Here is a 12,546-nt window from a genome sequence, read left to right as displayed (position 1 = left end):
TTTAGTGATTTTTCATGTGTACAATCAGAAAGTAGGAGCATCCTTCCAAACATTATTAGAAAAAAAATCCCACACAGCAACAGTTTTATGCTTGAAGACAAATAGAAGTCCATCATCTTTTCCTTGTGGTTGTATCAGATGATCCTCCAGTGGAAAGAACCCATTGTCAGTGGGTTTGTGTCGTGTAAATGTGTCTCAGGTTTCCTTCCTCCCCCATTGACTAAGTGCACCTAGCCCACTAAACTCCCATAGATAGCTTCTTTTATCTGGGTATTTGAGATCGTTAAAGAGAGAACGCTTTTCATGCTCTTCTGTGTGGGCTGTGATGAGAGTTGACCTTTTCCTGTTGCCCGTGGATATTCATCTGAGGCTAGATCTGATTTCTCCTACCCTGCACATCTCGTGTACTCCCACTTTTGACTTTCCCATGGTGCGCAGGTTAGCAAAAAACAGCTGTCAGGTAATTTCCAATGGGGACGATGGAGGGGGGGGGCTTGAAAGACGAGGATAACCCCCTGAATACCTCCTCTCCTTTCTCTCTTTGATGAATCAGTCAACAGGAGACTCCAGTGCTTTGTCTGCTGTTCTGTGCACAACAGCTGAGAAACAATATCACATCACGTTCTGTGGACTTAATTTTTTTTTTGCAAGTCTTGGCAGAGCGAACAGAGCATCGCTGAATAACTCTGTGGGAAGAAAGAAAAGGAGAAAGTCTCTGATGTGCAGATGGTGCCCGACAAAGAGCTCTGTCCGGTGAACAGCGGGTTTTGTTGTGATGTGAGAAGCTCAAAGTGCATCTTGGGATACCAGACAAAGAGCATGTTGGAACCTCTCCCCTCCAGAAGCTTCATGTTGTTCTCCTTCTGCCAAACCTCAGCTAATTGTGAGATCGCCATTCCAAATAGCATGACCTTGGGAACTGGCGGAAAGTGGCTTTTACCAAACATGACATTTCCCTCCTCCCGCCAGTCCGGACCAAACGGCCGGTTGTCACTAAGTCAACCCTCCGGGGTGTAATCTATTACTGCAGCCATGCAAAGCTTTCACTCCCGCAGCCCAGTGGAAAGCCTTACACCCAGTAGGCCGCTGCTCCAAATGTCCAGTTTGTTCCATAAACGGTTGCATAAGCTGCATACTTAGAGAGATTTGCTCTACTTAGCCCACTTTTCCCACACAGTGTAACGATGAACTAATCGACTATGATACGCAGGGCGGCGGGGGGGGGGGGCTGCTTCTGGCCGGTGATTACGTGGGAGTACGCGAGTGTGGCCAAGTCAACAGGTGGCGTCCGATCGGTTGGTCCTGAAGCGAGAGAGAAAAATAAACAACGGTGAATTTAACACTTGTCGTCACTGAAGGGAAACCGGAGCGTGAGTACGGATCCATCAAACAGCTGCTGCTGCTTCCTCCCCGAAGCTGAGACGCTCCACAGACCTTCACATCCACTGAGCCGAATCTGTAGTTAGGTTTAGAACTGTGCAATAAAATCACATTTCACACACATTGAATCTTAAATTGCCAAGAGGGATGATTATATCTACTTTGGTTCTGCATAAATTATTTCAATAAAAAGGATAGACGTTACATTTTAAACAGACATGAATCCTGCTCAACGTAGTGTGTTTGTCCATAAATTGAATTATTTAATCATTATTGATTGAATTACCATCTTGGCACATTCATGGTTCCCAGAGGTTGATTGTCTCATCCTCTACTGGATAGATTAACATTAACATTTGCTTTAGACATCATAATGAATTGCAATAACTTTGGTGATCCCTCAAGGTTTAAACAACCACTGCCACCATTATTTTGGTTTATTATGAAAGATGTGTCCACCTGTCTCACTTCACATTCCCAGGTTATTGACTAAAGTTGGCTGCCGACATATTAAAACTATGATGAACTCTTGAGCTCCAGATACCCACAGCTTCTGTTCATCAGTTTCCTGCAACTGGAGCTCCTGCTTTATTGCAGCGTGAGCTTAATGTTGGGATACCTACGACCCCTGATCCCTTCCAGTTCCCCCAGTGGGAAGCAAAGCAGACATCTTGAATGACACATCCGTGCTTTCACAGGGACTTTCTGTTATAAATAAACAGGCCGGGGGGGGGGGGGGGGGGGGGGCTGCTCTTCCCCTCTGGGCAGCGACCAGCCTCCTCGCCTGTCAGCTGTCGTCTGGGGGAACTGGAGCTGGCCCCTCGGTCCCCTCCACCCTCCAGGTCACTCTCTCCCAAATGTTACCGGAAACACACACTATTTATAGACCCCGCGAGTTACTCTCAATGTTTATGTTTGATGTGACACGTAGCTCAGGTGAGATAGGATCTGATTATATTTTTCCACTTACGCTATTTTTAATCACTCAGCTATTTTTTGGGTTGTATATACGCTGTGAAACATTGGAGCTCAGCTTGGTCTTATTCATTAGAGTATAAACATTCACTGGAACACTCTTCTCACAGTTAGAGCCACAGTAGTTTTAAGAGCTAAACCTCAAGTCCAATAAATCTCCCACAAACCACGAAGCCCAGTTAAAACACAATAGGTGCAGTCGGCTGAAAAGTGCTTCCAGTGTTTTTGTGCACGTAGGCATCCGTCCATGTGTGTGTGTGTAAATATCTTAATACCTGCATGTGTGAATAAAGGATTTGACAGTGGAGGGGCTCAAAGTTCCACCTCTGGACGAACTGTGGTCACATTCTAGGTGGTCTCTGGACGCGGGTCCTGCTGGGGCCCCTGTTGGGGTGATAATTGAAAAGACGGGGCTTCTGAGGGTGTCAGCTGGGCCTTCACGCCACTGGATGTTTGGGTGGAATGTGTTCACGCTCAATTATCCCACCCACAGTGAAAATGAAGTACAGTCCAGCTTTTATAAACACTCACTGCTACCTGAGATGTAGTCTGAAGACATTTTTTCTTTTGGAATACCCATGCTTAGCTAGAAAACATACTCTGGGCAATATAATAAATACTTTAAAACTACAATCACAGATGAAACATAACCAAAGAGACTTGCTCTGCTCTGCTGGGCTGCTGTTTGTATGCACACCCATCAGATAGCATTCTGCTCAGCGTTAAGCTCGGGTGTCGGGTTTCACACCGCGCTCACGATCTCTGCTCTCTGTCTGGTCGCGGTGTCGCCAGGCTGCGACCTTTGGCCTATAATATATCATGACGACTCACCCCCACTTTGTAAATTCTTCTATTTGGAGCCCATTCGGAAATGGAGCATCAAACTGCAAAGCTCAGAGAGGTACATTAACGAGTCCCTCTGGGGTTTTCTCTACCTGGGGCATCAGTCAGCTGTGGAGAAATGTGTGCTGACGATTTCAGATTTGATATAATTTGCTTGTGCAGCAAATACTCACCATTTGGTACAGTACCTCTGGCCAAAGTCAACCCAGGTCTGTTGTGAAGTAGGTGTGGGCGTAAGGTTCTGCAAGTGCGTACAAGTGTAAGCATGTATTCATGGTGAGGATTTATTTGCTCATCCTCCTTTAACTCTGATCTCGGTGAAACAAGAAAGAGAAAACCGACAAATTACTTCTTCTTTTTTATACTTTAACTGCAGCTCTTCAAACATCCTCTTTGTCCTGAGCTGCTGCAACATGTTCTCAAGTTCCTACAGGCCGGCTGCTTATTTTGTAATGCCTCCCTGCACAGTGAAAGGATCGTGTAAAAAGAGAGGAGTCAGTGAGTTTGTGTGGCAGACGCTGACGAGCTGGAGACAGCTCGCTCGCCACAGAAGAGAAGCAGCAGATAGGAGAACACAAGAGACAGTCTAATGTGTCTTTTTGTTGGATAACATCAAGATGTAGTGGGTTTGATTTCCATGCATATGATGAACTCCAGTGGTTTTTACACATCAGCGTCTGTTACCGGGACGTGTGGAGAACTGCTGCAAATGTGGAAGAAAATGAATGAAAGCCTTGTGTGGCTGCAGAGGGAGAATTCAGATGATGTCATCCGAGGCAGCGTTGGTCGGGGCTGGAGGCTACAAGTTTTGAAAATGAAAAAATAAAATAACAGATCCGTGGGTGTAGAGTAGAGAAGTGAGCTTACCAGACCTCTGCAGCCACCTGTTTTCATGAGAAAGAGGAATGTATGGAATAAAAAAAAAAACAAGAGATTTATGGATCTGCTCCGTTGATTTGTGTTATTTTCGTAAACCTCTGTCATGAAGCTGAATGTGATTTATTCTGCCGTGGTAAATTGACATCTCTTTAGCACATTGCGCTCTGCTGCATCACCTCGTCACGATTGTTGAGAGAGGCCGAGCTCCACTGCCTAGTTCCACTGGGAGACTGAGCTTATTGTAAAATGTATGGCATGGTTGTTGTGTGTGGGAGAGAGAATAAATGACCCGAGGGAAGATGCCCAGGCAGGCACTCCAAGCATTTGTTAAAAAATGCGGACTTATCCTTCACTTCTTACTCCCTGGCCTCTTTCCCTCCTCTCAACAACTCCTCTTTTTACTGAGAAGAATCCCGTGTGTTTGCTGCACCCACAGTATTAGTCATGGAACACTTTGAGGAGACAATCTGTGCACACTGTCAAAAGAGTGTTTGTCTTTTGGATGAAGAACCTCCTTCCACCTCCTGCCGGCCGAATCACTTTGGATTAAACCCTGTGGAGATGTCAGGGAGCTGCGGAGAGCAGGAGGGCTTCACTCATCGGGCTCTTTGTGCAGCGGGGGCCCAGGCAGAGGGTCATGGTGTCAGAAGTGACATTTTGTCCGTTAACCACCACTCCAAGCACGAGTTAAACACAAGGAAAACTCTGTCTCTGTCATTTACAAACATTCCCAGAGCCCCCCTGTTGTCACTACTCTGTTGTGGAAAATTCTGGGACATCCGCATCTCTCGCACCTGCACGTGTGTGGACAAGGATCAGTTCTCCTCGGCTTGACGTCCTTCTTCCTTCTCTTTTATCACCCTTTCACTAAATAAGGCCAAGAATGCCACAGAAATAATCCCCCCCCCATGTCTATATCACCATGTTTGTGTAAAACATGTTGTGGTGTCAGTTTCTTTTGTTTTATTCTCAGAAAAAGCCGGGACCCTGCAGCTAGTTTTAAATACCGAGAAACACCTTTCTCCTCATGTGAGGCTTGGGGATCTTAATCTCTGTGTGTACATGTGCAGCCATCATTTGTTTTATGTTATCAAGGTGCTGTCATGGACCTGATTTAATGCAAACGTGTTATGACTCATGCACCTGCTCCACAGATAGCAGTGGGTGGAGTAAAGGGAGTGCAGGGGTTCGGCAGCTCAGGCGTCACTGGTGCCTGGCAGCGCTTGCCGGGCTCCTTCCTTTCAGCCTGCTCTACCTAAAGACAAGAGTATGTGTATAGCTTCCATCCCCTTAATGCTCTCTGCAGTTTACATTCCATTCCTGTTCAGTGCAGGCGGCTCCTTCACGATTAAGCAGATATTGTAAGTCGGAAAGAGGGCGAGCAGCAAAGCGAGGTGGAGGGATGGAAGGTCAAGGAGGTCGGGGAATTCATCTTGTGAAGGTTTTCCTGGTGATGCCTGTCCACTGCCTGCACAAAAGGTCACAACTTGCTATCTAAATCAATTGATTGTTATGAGCAATGCGGTGCGGTGCCTTTTCATCTTTCCATGTTTGCCTATCACACGCTCCGGTGGAGACGAATACAGACAGGTTGTGGGAGCTCAGGAGATGCTTTAAATGCTAAACCCCTGCAGCCGCCATCAGGAAATGGTGTCACATATTTTCAAGAGCGAGCGTCACTCCTGTGAGACTCATGTCTAGAATACGCGGGGTCCAGTTCCTCAGTGTCTGCACAACACAGCGCCTCTGCCTGTAAGATGCTTTTCACAGATTTTCCTGCAGCTGCATCTGTGGGCGAATCAAGTCCCTGTGCAGAATTCTTCTCACGCTGCCTCTGACAGGCTCTGGCTGTTAAAGAGATGTAACCGGGGCGAGAAACCCAGAGTGTGGGTGTGTGTTAGCATGTGCTACCACATGTCAGTGTGCTCTCAAATGTTATGTATTTATATGTGTGCCTCAAAGACAGCAACATCGATTTTGGATGTTTTAAGACTTCTAAAAGCATAATATAGTCCTTAAATCCAAGTCATCATCACATAAAACTTTGGTCATTTTTATTTCTAGTTAGTTTGTATCCACATTTGACATTCATGTGGAAATGTAGTTGCAAAGAAACACACATTTGGAAAAGCCCATGTCTGTGATGCACTGCAGGAAAACCCCAACATTTGAAATTCCGATCCCTCGAGATTCTCCAACTCCTCAGAAAAGTTGTCAGTGGAACAGACAGAAACTTCAAAACTCCCAGTATCTTGCATATCCCTCCCAAAGCCTGTGCTCGCTTATTGCTTCTCCTCTGGGTTTAATTTCCTGACAGTTACTTGTCTGTGAACGCTGTCCAGTAGCTGAATTTAAAATGTCTGATGCCAGAGCTTGAAGGATACGTGTGGCTATGATATTACGTATTTCTTGGAATTCTCAAGATATACCGATATATAACATACACCCTTTGCAGTCTGCATCACCGTGATGTTTAGTATAGTTTCTGCTGAGGTGCATGTCAGGTTATGGTGCATTGTACAGTGTAGGGAAGCGATTATACGTTTATTCAATGCATAGGTATAAAAATACTCTCCAGACATGGTGCCACTAATAACCAACTCAAAATCACTGTGGCAAAGACAGAAGATTTAATAATGTGTGCAAAGCAAGGCCTAAAAACAGCCAGTTTTAATCAGGGGTAAACTCATGGTTCAGTTCTTGACCTCAGGGAGAGCTTCTCTGAAAACAGTTTGCTCGAAGCGGCTCGATCCTTTCAGGAGAACCAGTAGCCTCGGTGTTGGTTTTCTAATTTTAAATGTAGTGTACAGAACTTTTGTTGTTGTGGTCACCGGAGTTGTAAGTTGGAAACTCAACTTTCCAGGAAACTCAAAAAAGTAGACGAGGATAGAGTTTGGTAGGTAGAGGATTGCTTCGTCTAACAAATTGCTGTGAAACATGTATGAACTGGTCTAAAAAAAACAACTGAAGATACAGTAGTTACCAAGCGAGCATCAATGAAGGAGTGGGGTTTATAAAGAATACCACATTTGCCGCGGCAGCATTATCGCAGTATCAAAGTCAAAGATACTTAATCCTATAATACACCGTTAAACCTTATCCCAGTGAGTCAGATGAGGAAAAAGCACGAGACATTTGTTCTTGTGGCCTCGGGGGGGAGAGAAGCTAGAAGCTCTGAACAACTGTCTCGTCCAGTTCAGGAAAACAAAGATGTGGAGGATCCAGCGTTTGTTTAGTAGAATCCGGGTTGACAGCAGGTCTCCAGCTGCAGGACTCGACGACAGCTGACGCTTGTACCGTCTTGAAAGGATATTGGCTTTGGTATTTCCAATCCGACCCAATCTTCTCTTCCCAGAATTCCCTGCTCCCGTCCTGTGGCTTTTCAACTGTTCATGGACCAAGATGCGGTCATTTCCCTCGGTCCCTCCAAACAGCAGCTGGGGACGATTTAAGTTTTTGGTCGTCAGGCTTCTGTAAAGCGTCACCTGCTCCTCATTATCTATGGATTCTCCCGCTCCCTTGTTGTAGAGCCACCGCGTCTTCGTCTAACAGAGCAAACATTGTGCATTGCAGTCAGACTAACTCATAAGCAAACAACTGAATTCCTCTGGACTGGAATGTGTGCGCTCGTGTGTGTCTTTGTTACACGCGTGTACGATATGTATGTGTATGTGCTTGCCCGCTCTCTTTCAAGCGTATATACCTGGCAGCCATATGTCCAGCTGGAAATTGCAACAAGTTACTAGAGCGTGGAGCACCTGAGGCCGGTGTCCTCTGGGTGGGGCGGAGTTCAAAGAAGCACAGAGTGGGTCGGGACCTTTAATCTGGAGGGAGAGATAACTTTAACGCTGCAAGACATGTCTCAACTCTGAGACGGAGGGCAAAGGTCGCGCCGGCTTTTTGATCTGGAACGCAGGAGGAGAGTGAGAAAGTGAATTATGTGAAGTTTCCAACTCTCTCCCTAAGATGAGGACAGTTGGAGATCGTAAATCAAGTGCAGCCGACCATGTTGAAGATCAGGTGCAATTATGGACCCGTACAGCAAAAGTTTTTTGCAGAGATGGCATCCAGTGTGGCCAGTTGATATCACGTCCCAAGGGAGTGGGAAGCAGGAGATGATCACACCGACGGTTGGCTGCTCGGCACGACTGAAAAGAATCTGGACAGTCAGCAGTTTCCCTTTGAAAATGTCCCGGGATTGTTGTTGTAAGGGTGTTGGGTCAGGGGAGAGAGGATTTGGGGGGATAGATCCAGTTATTTATTAGCCGGAGCCACTTAAATGGGAAAACCACCATGACAGAGTTCGGTGGAAATAGGAACTGGCGGGCCGAGCCAACTGGAAATGCCAGGGGTGGCGTCCAGCCAGAGTCGTAACTCAACTTACAGCTCGAGTCTGGATGGTCCAATAGAGATGGTGAGAGCAGAGATAACCAAACCCCCCCCCACCGGGCTCCACTTGGGCAACACAGGGAACTTTATCCAGATGATCAGATAGGACAGTGGCTCAGCTTTGAGTCTCCTCAGGAAGCATATGGGTCGATTAGGTTTCCTACAAGAAGATGAAGAGGATCATGAAAAGCCTTGTTCTGATTAAGCTACACTTATTTAATCCTTGAATTTGCTCTTACTCCAAACCAGGGCTACTTTTCTTGGCTGTTTTGATGCATTAATTAGAATTTTCTTGACAATGTTTCCAATGTGAATCCTTAGTTTTGTTGCTTAGGCCAAAACAACAATTTTCTACACTGGTGACAACAGTAAACACACTTGTTTCCCTCTATCCATTCATCCATCACCTGTATAGCTTATCCTCTGAGGGTCATGTGGGGGTACAACCATATAAAGACAAATCTGAACTCTACACACATCTCTCTATGAATACCCTTGCTCTAGGGATATCAACGTCTATGGGTGTAATAGCACTTAAGCAATAGTACAAGAACCTTTTCCTGACTAAAAAGATTGAATTCAGAAACTGTCGGGTCAGCGAATAAGTGCAAATCTGAAGCTACATCCTAACTACTCTGTATTAGTTGGCTGTTTAAAATTAGGAGTTTGTCTTAGTTTGAAAACTCTTGGGGCTGCATTGTATCATGGACGGACAAAAGCTGAGATGCTTGTAAATCATGAAACTGGGAAGGAGATCATTTTGGTTTTAGACTGAATGAAAGAACACATTAGTATGAATGTAGCCTGAGCTAAACTCCAGTGCAAAGTCACATGACAGTTTTGAATCCTTGGTGGTCCAGACACGTTCAGGCATCAAGGTGTGATTCCCCTGCAGAGCGGTGTTTACTCTCAGCCCAGGACACTGAAGCCCCCGGGGGCCAGACTCTGCATTTTCAGTTTCCCTCGGTCACCCCCCCCCCCCCCCCCCCGCCATTGTTCCATTCATACAACAAGCTTAATGACACGGAGATCACAGTCAAGTTCACAACCTGCACTTTGAGAGGCGGCATTTATCTCACAGGTTTTTACTGCTGCAGGTGACATAATGTTTCCGTGAGAGACTCCTTCCCTTGACTGAGGAGCTGTTGTGAACAAGTAGTTGTGGTATGCTGGGTTGTTGTTGTTGTCTTTACACCAAGGTGGGTGGGTTGGTGTTGAGGGGGGGTGTTTAAAGTGTACTTAAAGAGATTTGTGTTATTCTGATCTGAACGCAGCTGCTTTCCCTGGATTTCAAACATTTCTTTGGTGTTAGTCTCTGTGTGGGTATGTGTGTGTTTGTGTGCAGTCAGCTGTGAAAATCTGTTGCCAACTTCTCCCATTTAACGTATAAAACTCAACGTCACATTGTGCTGTGAAAAAGCTTTTTGAGCCCTAAATGCAAACTGTGGAGTCGCCTGTCAGGAGATAATAAATAGTGAATGTAAACACATCACAATGCCCCATTTCCCGTCTCAGCTTTGGTTTCCCCTGCGCCCTTCCAGCGTCCATGTGTAGCACTGGGTGTAACCTTTCTCTGTGGAGACTTCAACCCCTGTAAATCTGTGTGTCTGCTGCAGGTGACTCGGGCCTCCAAGGTGTGGGGAGAGGTCCCGCTGCCAGAGGACTTGGAGTCGAAGAAGGACGTCCAGGCGTCCCCGAGCCTCCTGGACGACGATGAGGACTTTGCTGCGGATGAAGCTTCGGGAGGTGGGTTAGAGAGAGGATGTGTTACCGCAAACCACAGCAACAGCTGCCCTCAATTCATGGGAACTGTCTTTTTTTAATTTTCAGAATGCATTCCTCAGATTGTTAATTCATCCCAAAACTGACACCAGGGGGACTGATTCTTATGAATGCTAACTTGCAGGATTCAAACTTTTCAGGGGGAATTTATATCGAAAAGCTTGTTTACCCATCAACCTCTCCTTCTCTCTCTCTCTCTCTCTCTCTCTCTTTCCAAAGATCTGCCCAGTGGAGAGGATGATGGAAGCACCCCATGGCCTCCAGAGAGCACAAGTAAGCAACCAGCAAATCTAACAAATCTACCAGTTCTCTGTGACAGATTTTATTTATGTGCGAAGGATCTCATTCAGGCCCCGTGAAGTTCCCCAATGTGTGACTCGACTGGATGTTTGCAGCGATGTGTGTGTCTGTGTGTGTCTTTGTGTGCCTGTGTGTGTCTGTGCCTGAATGATGATGCCTCCTCCTGCTCCACCCTCTCCTCGCCCCTTCCATCGAAGCACCAGAGTCTGGTCATAACACGGAGCGCTCAGCGTTTTTCTTCCAGACATAAACATCTCCTCTCCTCTTTCATCCTTTAAGCCGGTGGCAGATATGACAGGACTATGAGATACATGAAAGCGTGATGAACAATAGAAGCTGCAGCCGAGCGCCTCTGTTTTGCATTCCTTTCACAACCGCACTTTTCCCAACCCCCTTATTTTTTATGTGGAGCTGATAGGTATTTATACGCAGGGACCCCCACTTTATCACATCGCAGTGTAGCAGCGGAAAGGAGATAACGTATTAAACTTTGCATCTTGGATCTGACTCTTTAATCATGCCTTTGGTTTTCTGCTGCTGCTCGTTACGCTTCTGTTCTCGTGCATTTTTCCGTTTTTTGCCATCTCTGGATTTCTCTTCACAGCGTAAAAAGCAACACAAGGTTCCGATAGTTAACTTTTTCTTGACCTCAGCCACCGAGGAGGCCTTTGATTATAAACTGGACTTGATTTAGAAAAATGCATGTATGTGTGACTCAGTACAAAGCTCGACTTCTGTACAGTTTCAGTTTTATTCATTTTCCAGCATTAAATATTCCTATTTATTTTCATCAGCCAGACATATGAGATCATTTCCATCCTTATTAAAGGAAACAGCCTTCAGCCTGTATAGTTGGTCCTTGATGTCAGATGAGGCACTTGACAGGTTTACGGAGCTGATTACATCATGGCTCAGGCATATAGCATGTGCTTTGCTCACAGAAATAGCTGTGGGGCAACTCTAAATTACGAATAGGACCAAGAGGAGACTCAAACAAAGCGGATATATAGTGCTTACTGAAGGTGATTGAGATAAATCACGTCAGAAAGTTCAAAATTTCAGGTTCTTATCAGTAAAAAAAATTACGTGGATGTAAGAAAGTCAGAGTAAGCTCTGCAGATACACATGTGAAGAAAGAAAATGAAAATCACAGAATGCAAAGCCAGATATTAAACAGGATATGAAAATATAGTCTCTTGACATGCTCACATTCTGTGGTTTGACATCCGCCTGCAAACAATCCCCATTACTCTGCCTTATTGCCTCTGTTTCCATTAAACTTCCCATGTTTTGTCACAGCATAAAGGTCAATGTCGTTTTAATGTGGTGATTAAAGATGAGGCCGAGTTTATTATGTACTTTCTTTAATATGTTGTCTTATCTGGAAGGCGGGTAGACTTCCCAGTGTGACCATGGAGCTCTGACTGGAGGAGACGGGGGATTTCCATATTTAGATCTGAGCATGACAGCGATGGGAAGGAAATTTGGTTTCCTGTGCTGAATGCTGAATACTTTTGCTGAGTGTCTCTGTCCTGTTAGTTGTCCAGACTGTTCACCCGCGCCTCTGCCTTCCTTCCCCCCCTCCCTCCACTGCCATAAAGCTGCCGACTGAGGTGCCACAGTGGCCCCCATTAGCCCTGGTTTCCTGTTGTGGCACTATTTGCCGAAGGGTGAGGAATTCCCCATTTCCTTCTTTCTCGGCCTCACGCATCGATGATGAGGCGAAAAAAAAAAGAAAAACATCTGGAGTCACAACTGTTTTTCAAATTAGGCTATTTTCAACCTCTTTTGTCCATTGTTGTTCCAAGCCCCTCCCCAATCATAGTCTGGAATCTTCTCTGGACATATGAAGGTCGCGTCCCATGTCCTCCGAACCTCTGGTCCTGACCTCCACACTCAGAGCCCAGAGGAGATTTCTGGGAGACAAAATCTAGTTCATCTCGTCTGTGAGAGCCTTTCCTTGTTCCACTGGCTCAACTACAGACTTTCCCACTGCAC

General features: G+C 45.8%; 1 protein-coding gene across 3 annotated transcripts in view; it reads left to right on the top strand.

The window, feature by feature from the left end:
* hspg2 (heparan sulfate proteoglycan 2) overlaps positions 1 to 12,546 on the top strand; it is an 81,956-nt gene that overhangs the window by 14,695 nt on the left and 54,715 nt on the right. For all 3 annotated transcript variants that reach the window (XM_062391479.1, XM_062391478.1, XM_062391477.1), the window contains exons 2-3: positions 10,083 to 10,212; positions 10,468 to 10,521. In XM_062391479.1, coding sequence (XP_062247463.1) covers positions 10,083 to 10,212; positions 10,468 to 10,521 — 184 coding nt within the window. The remainder of the gene's footprint in view (positions 1 to 10,082; positions 10,213 to 10,467; positions 10,522 to 12,546) is intronic.

This window comes from Platichthys flesus, chromosome 7 (assembly GCF_949316205.1).
Source record: "Platichthys flesus chromosome 7, fPlaFle2.1, whole genome shotgun sequence".
Taxonomy (NCBI): Eukaryota; Metazoa; Chordata; class Actinopteri; order Pleuronectiformes; family Pleuronectidae; genus Platichthys; species Platichthys flesus.
Note: the sequence above shows the minus strand (reverse complement) of the source record. Positions and strands in the feature narration are given on the sequence as shown.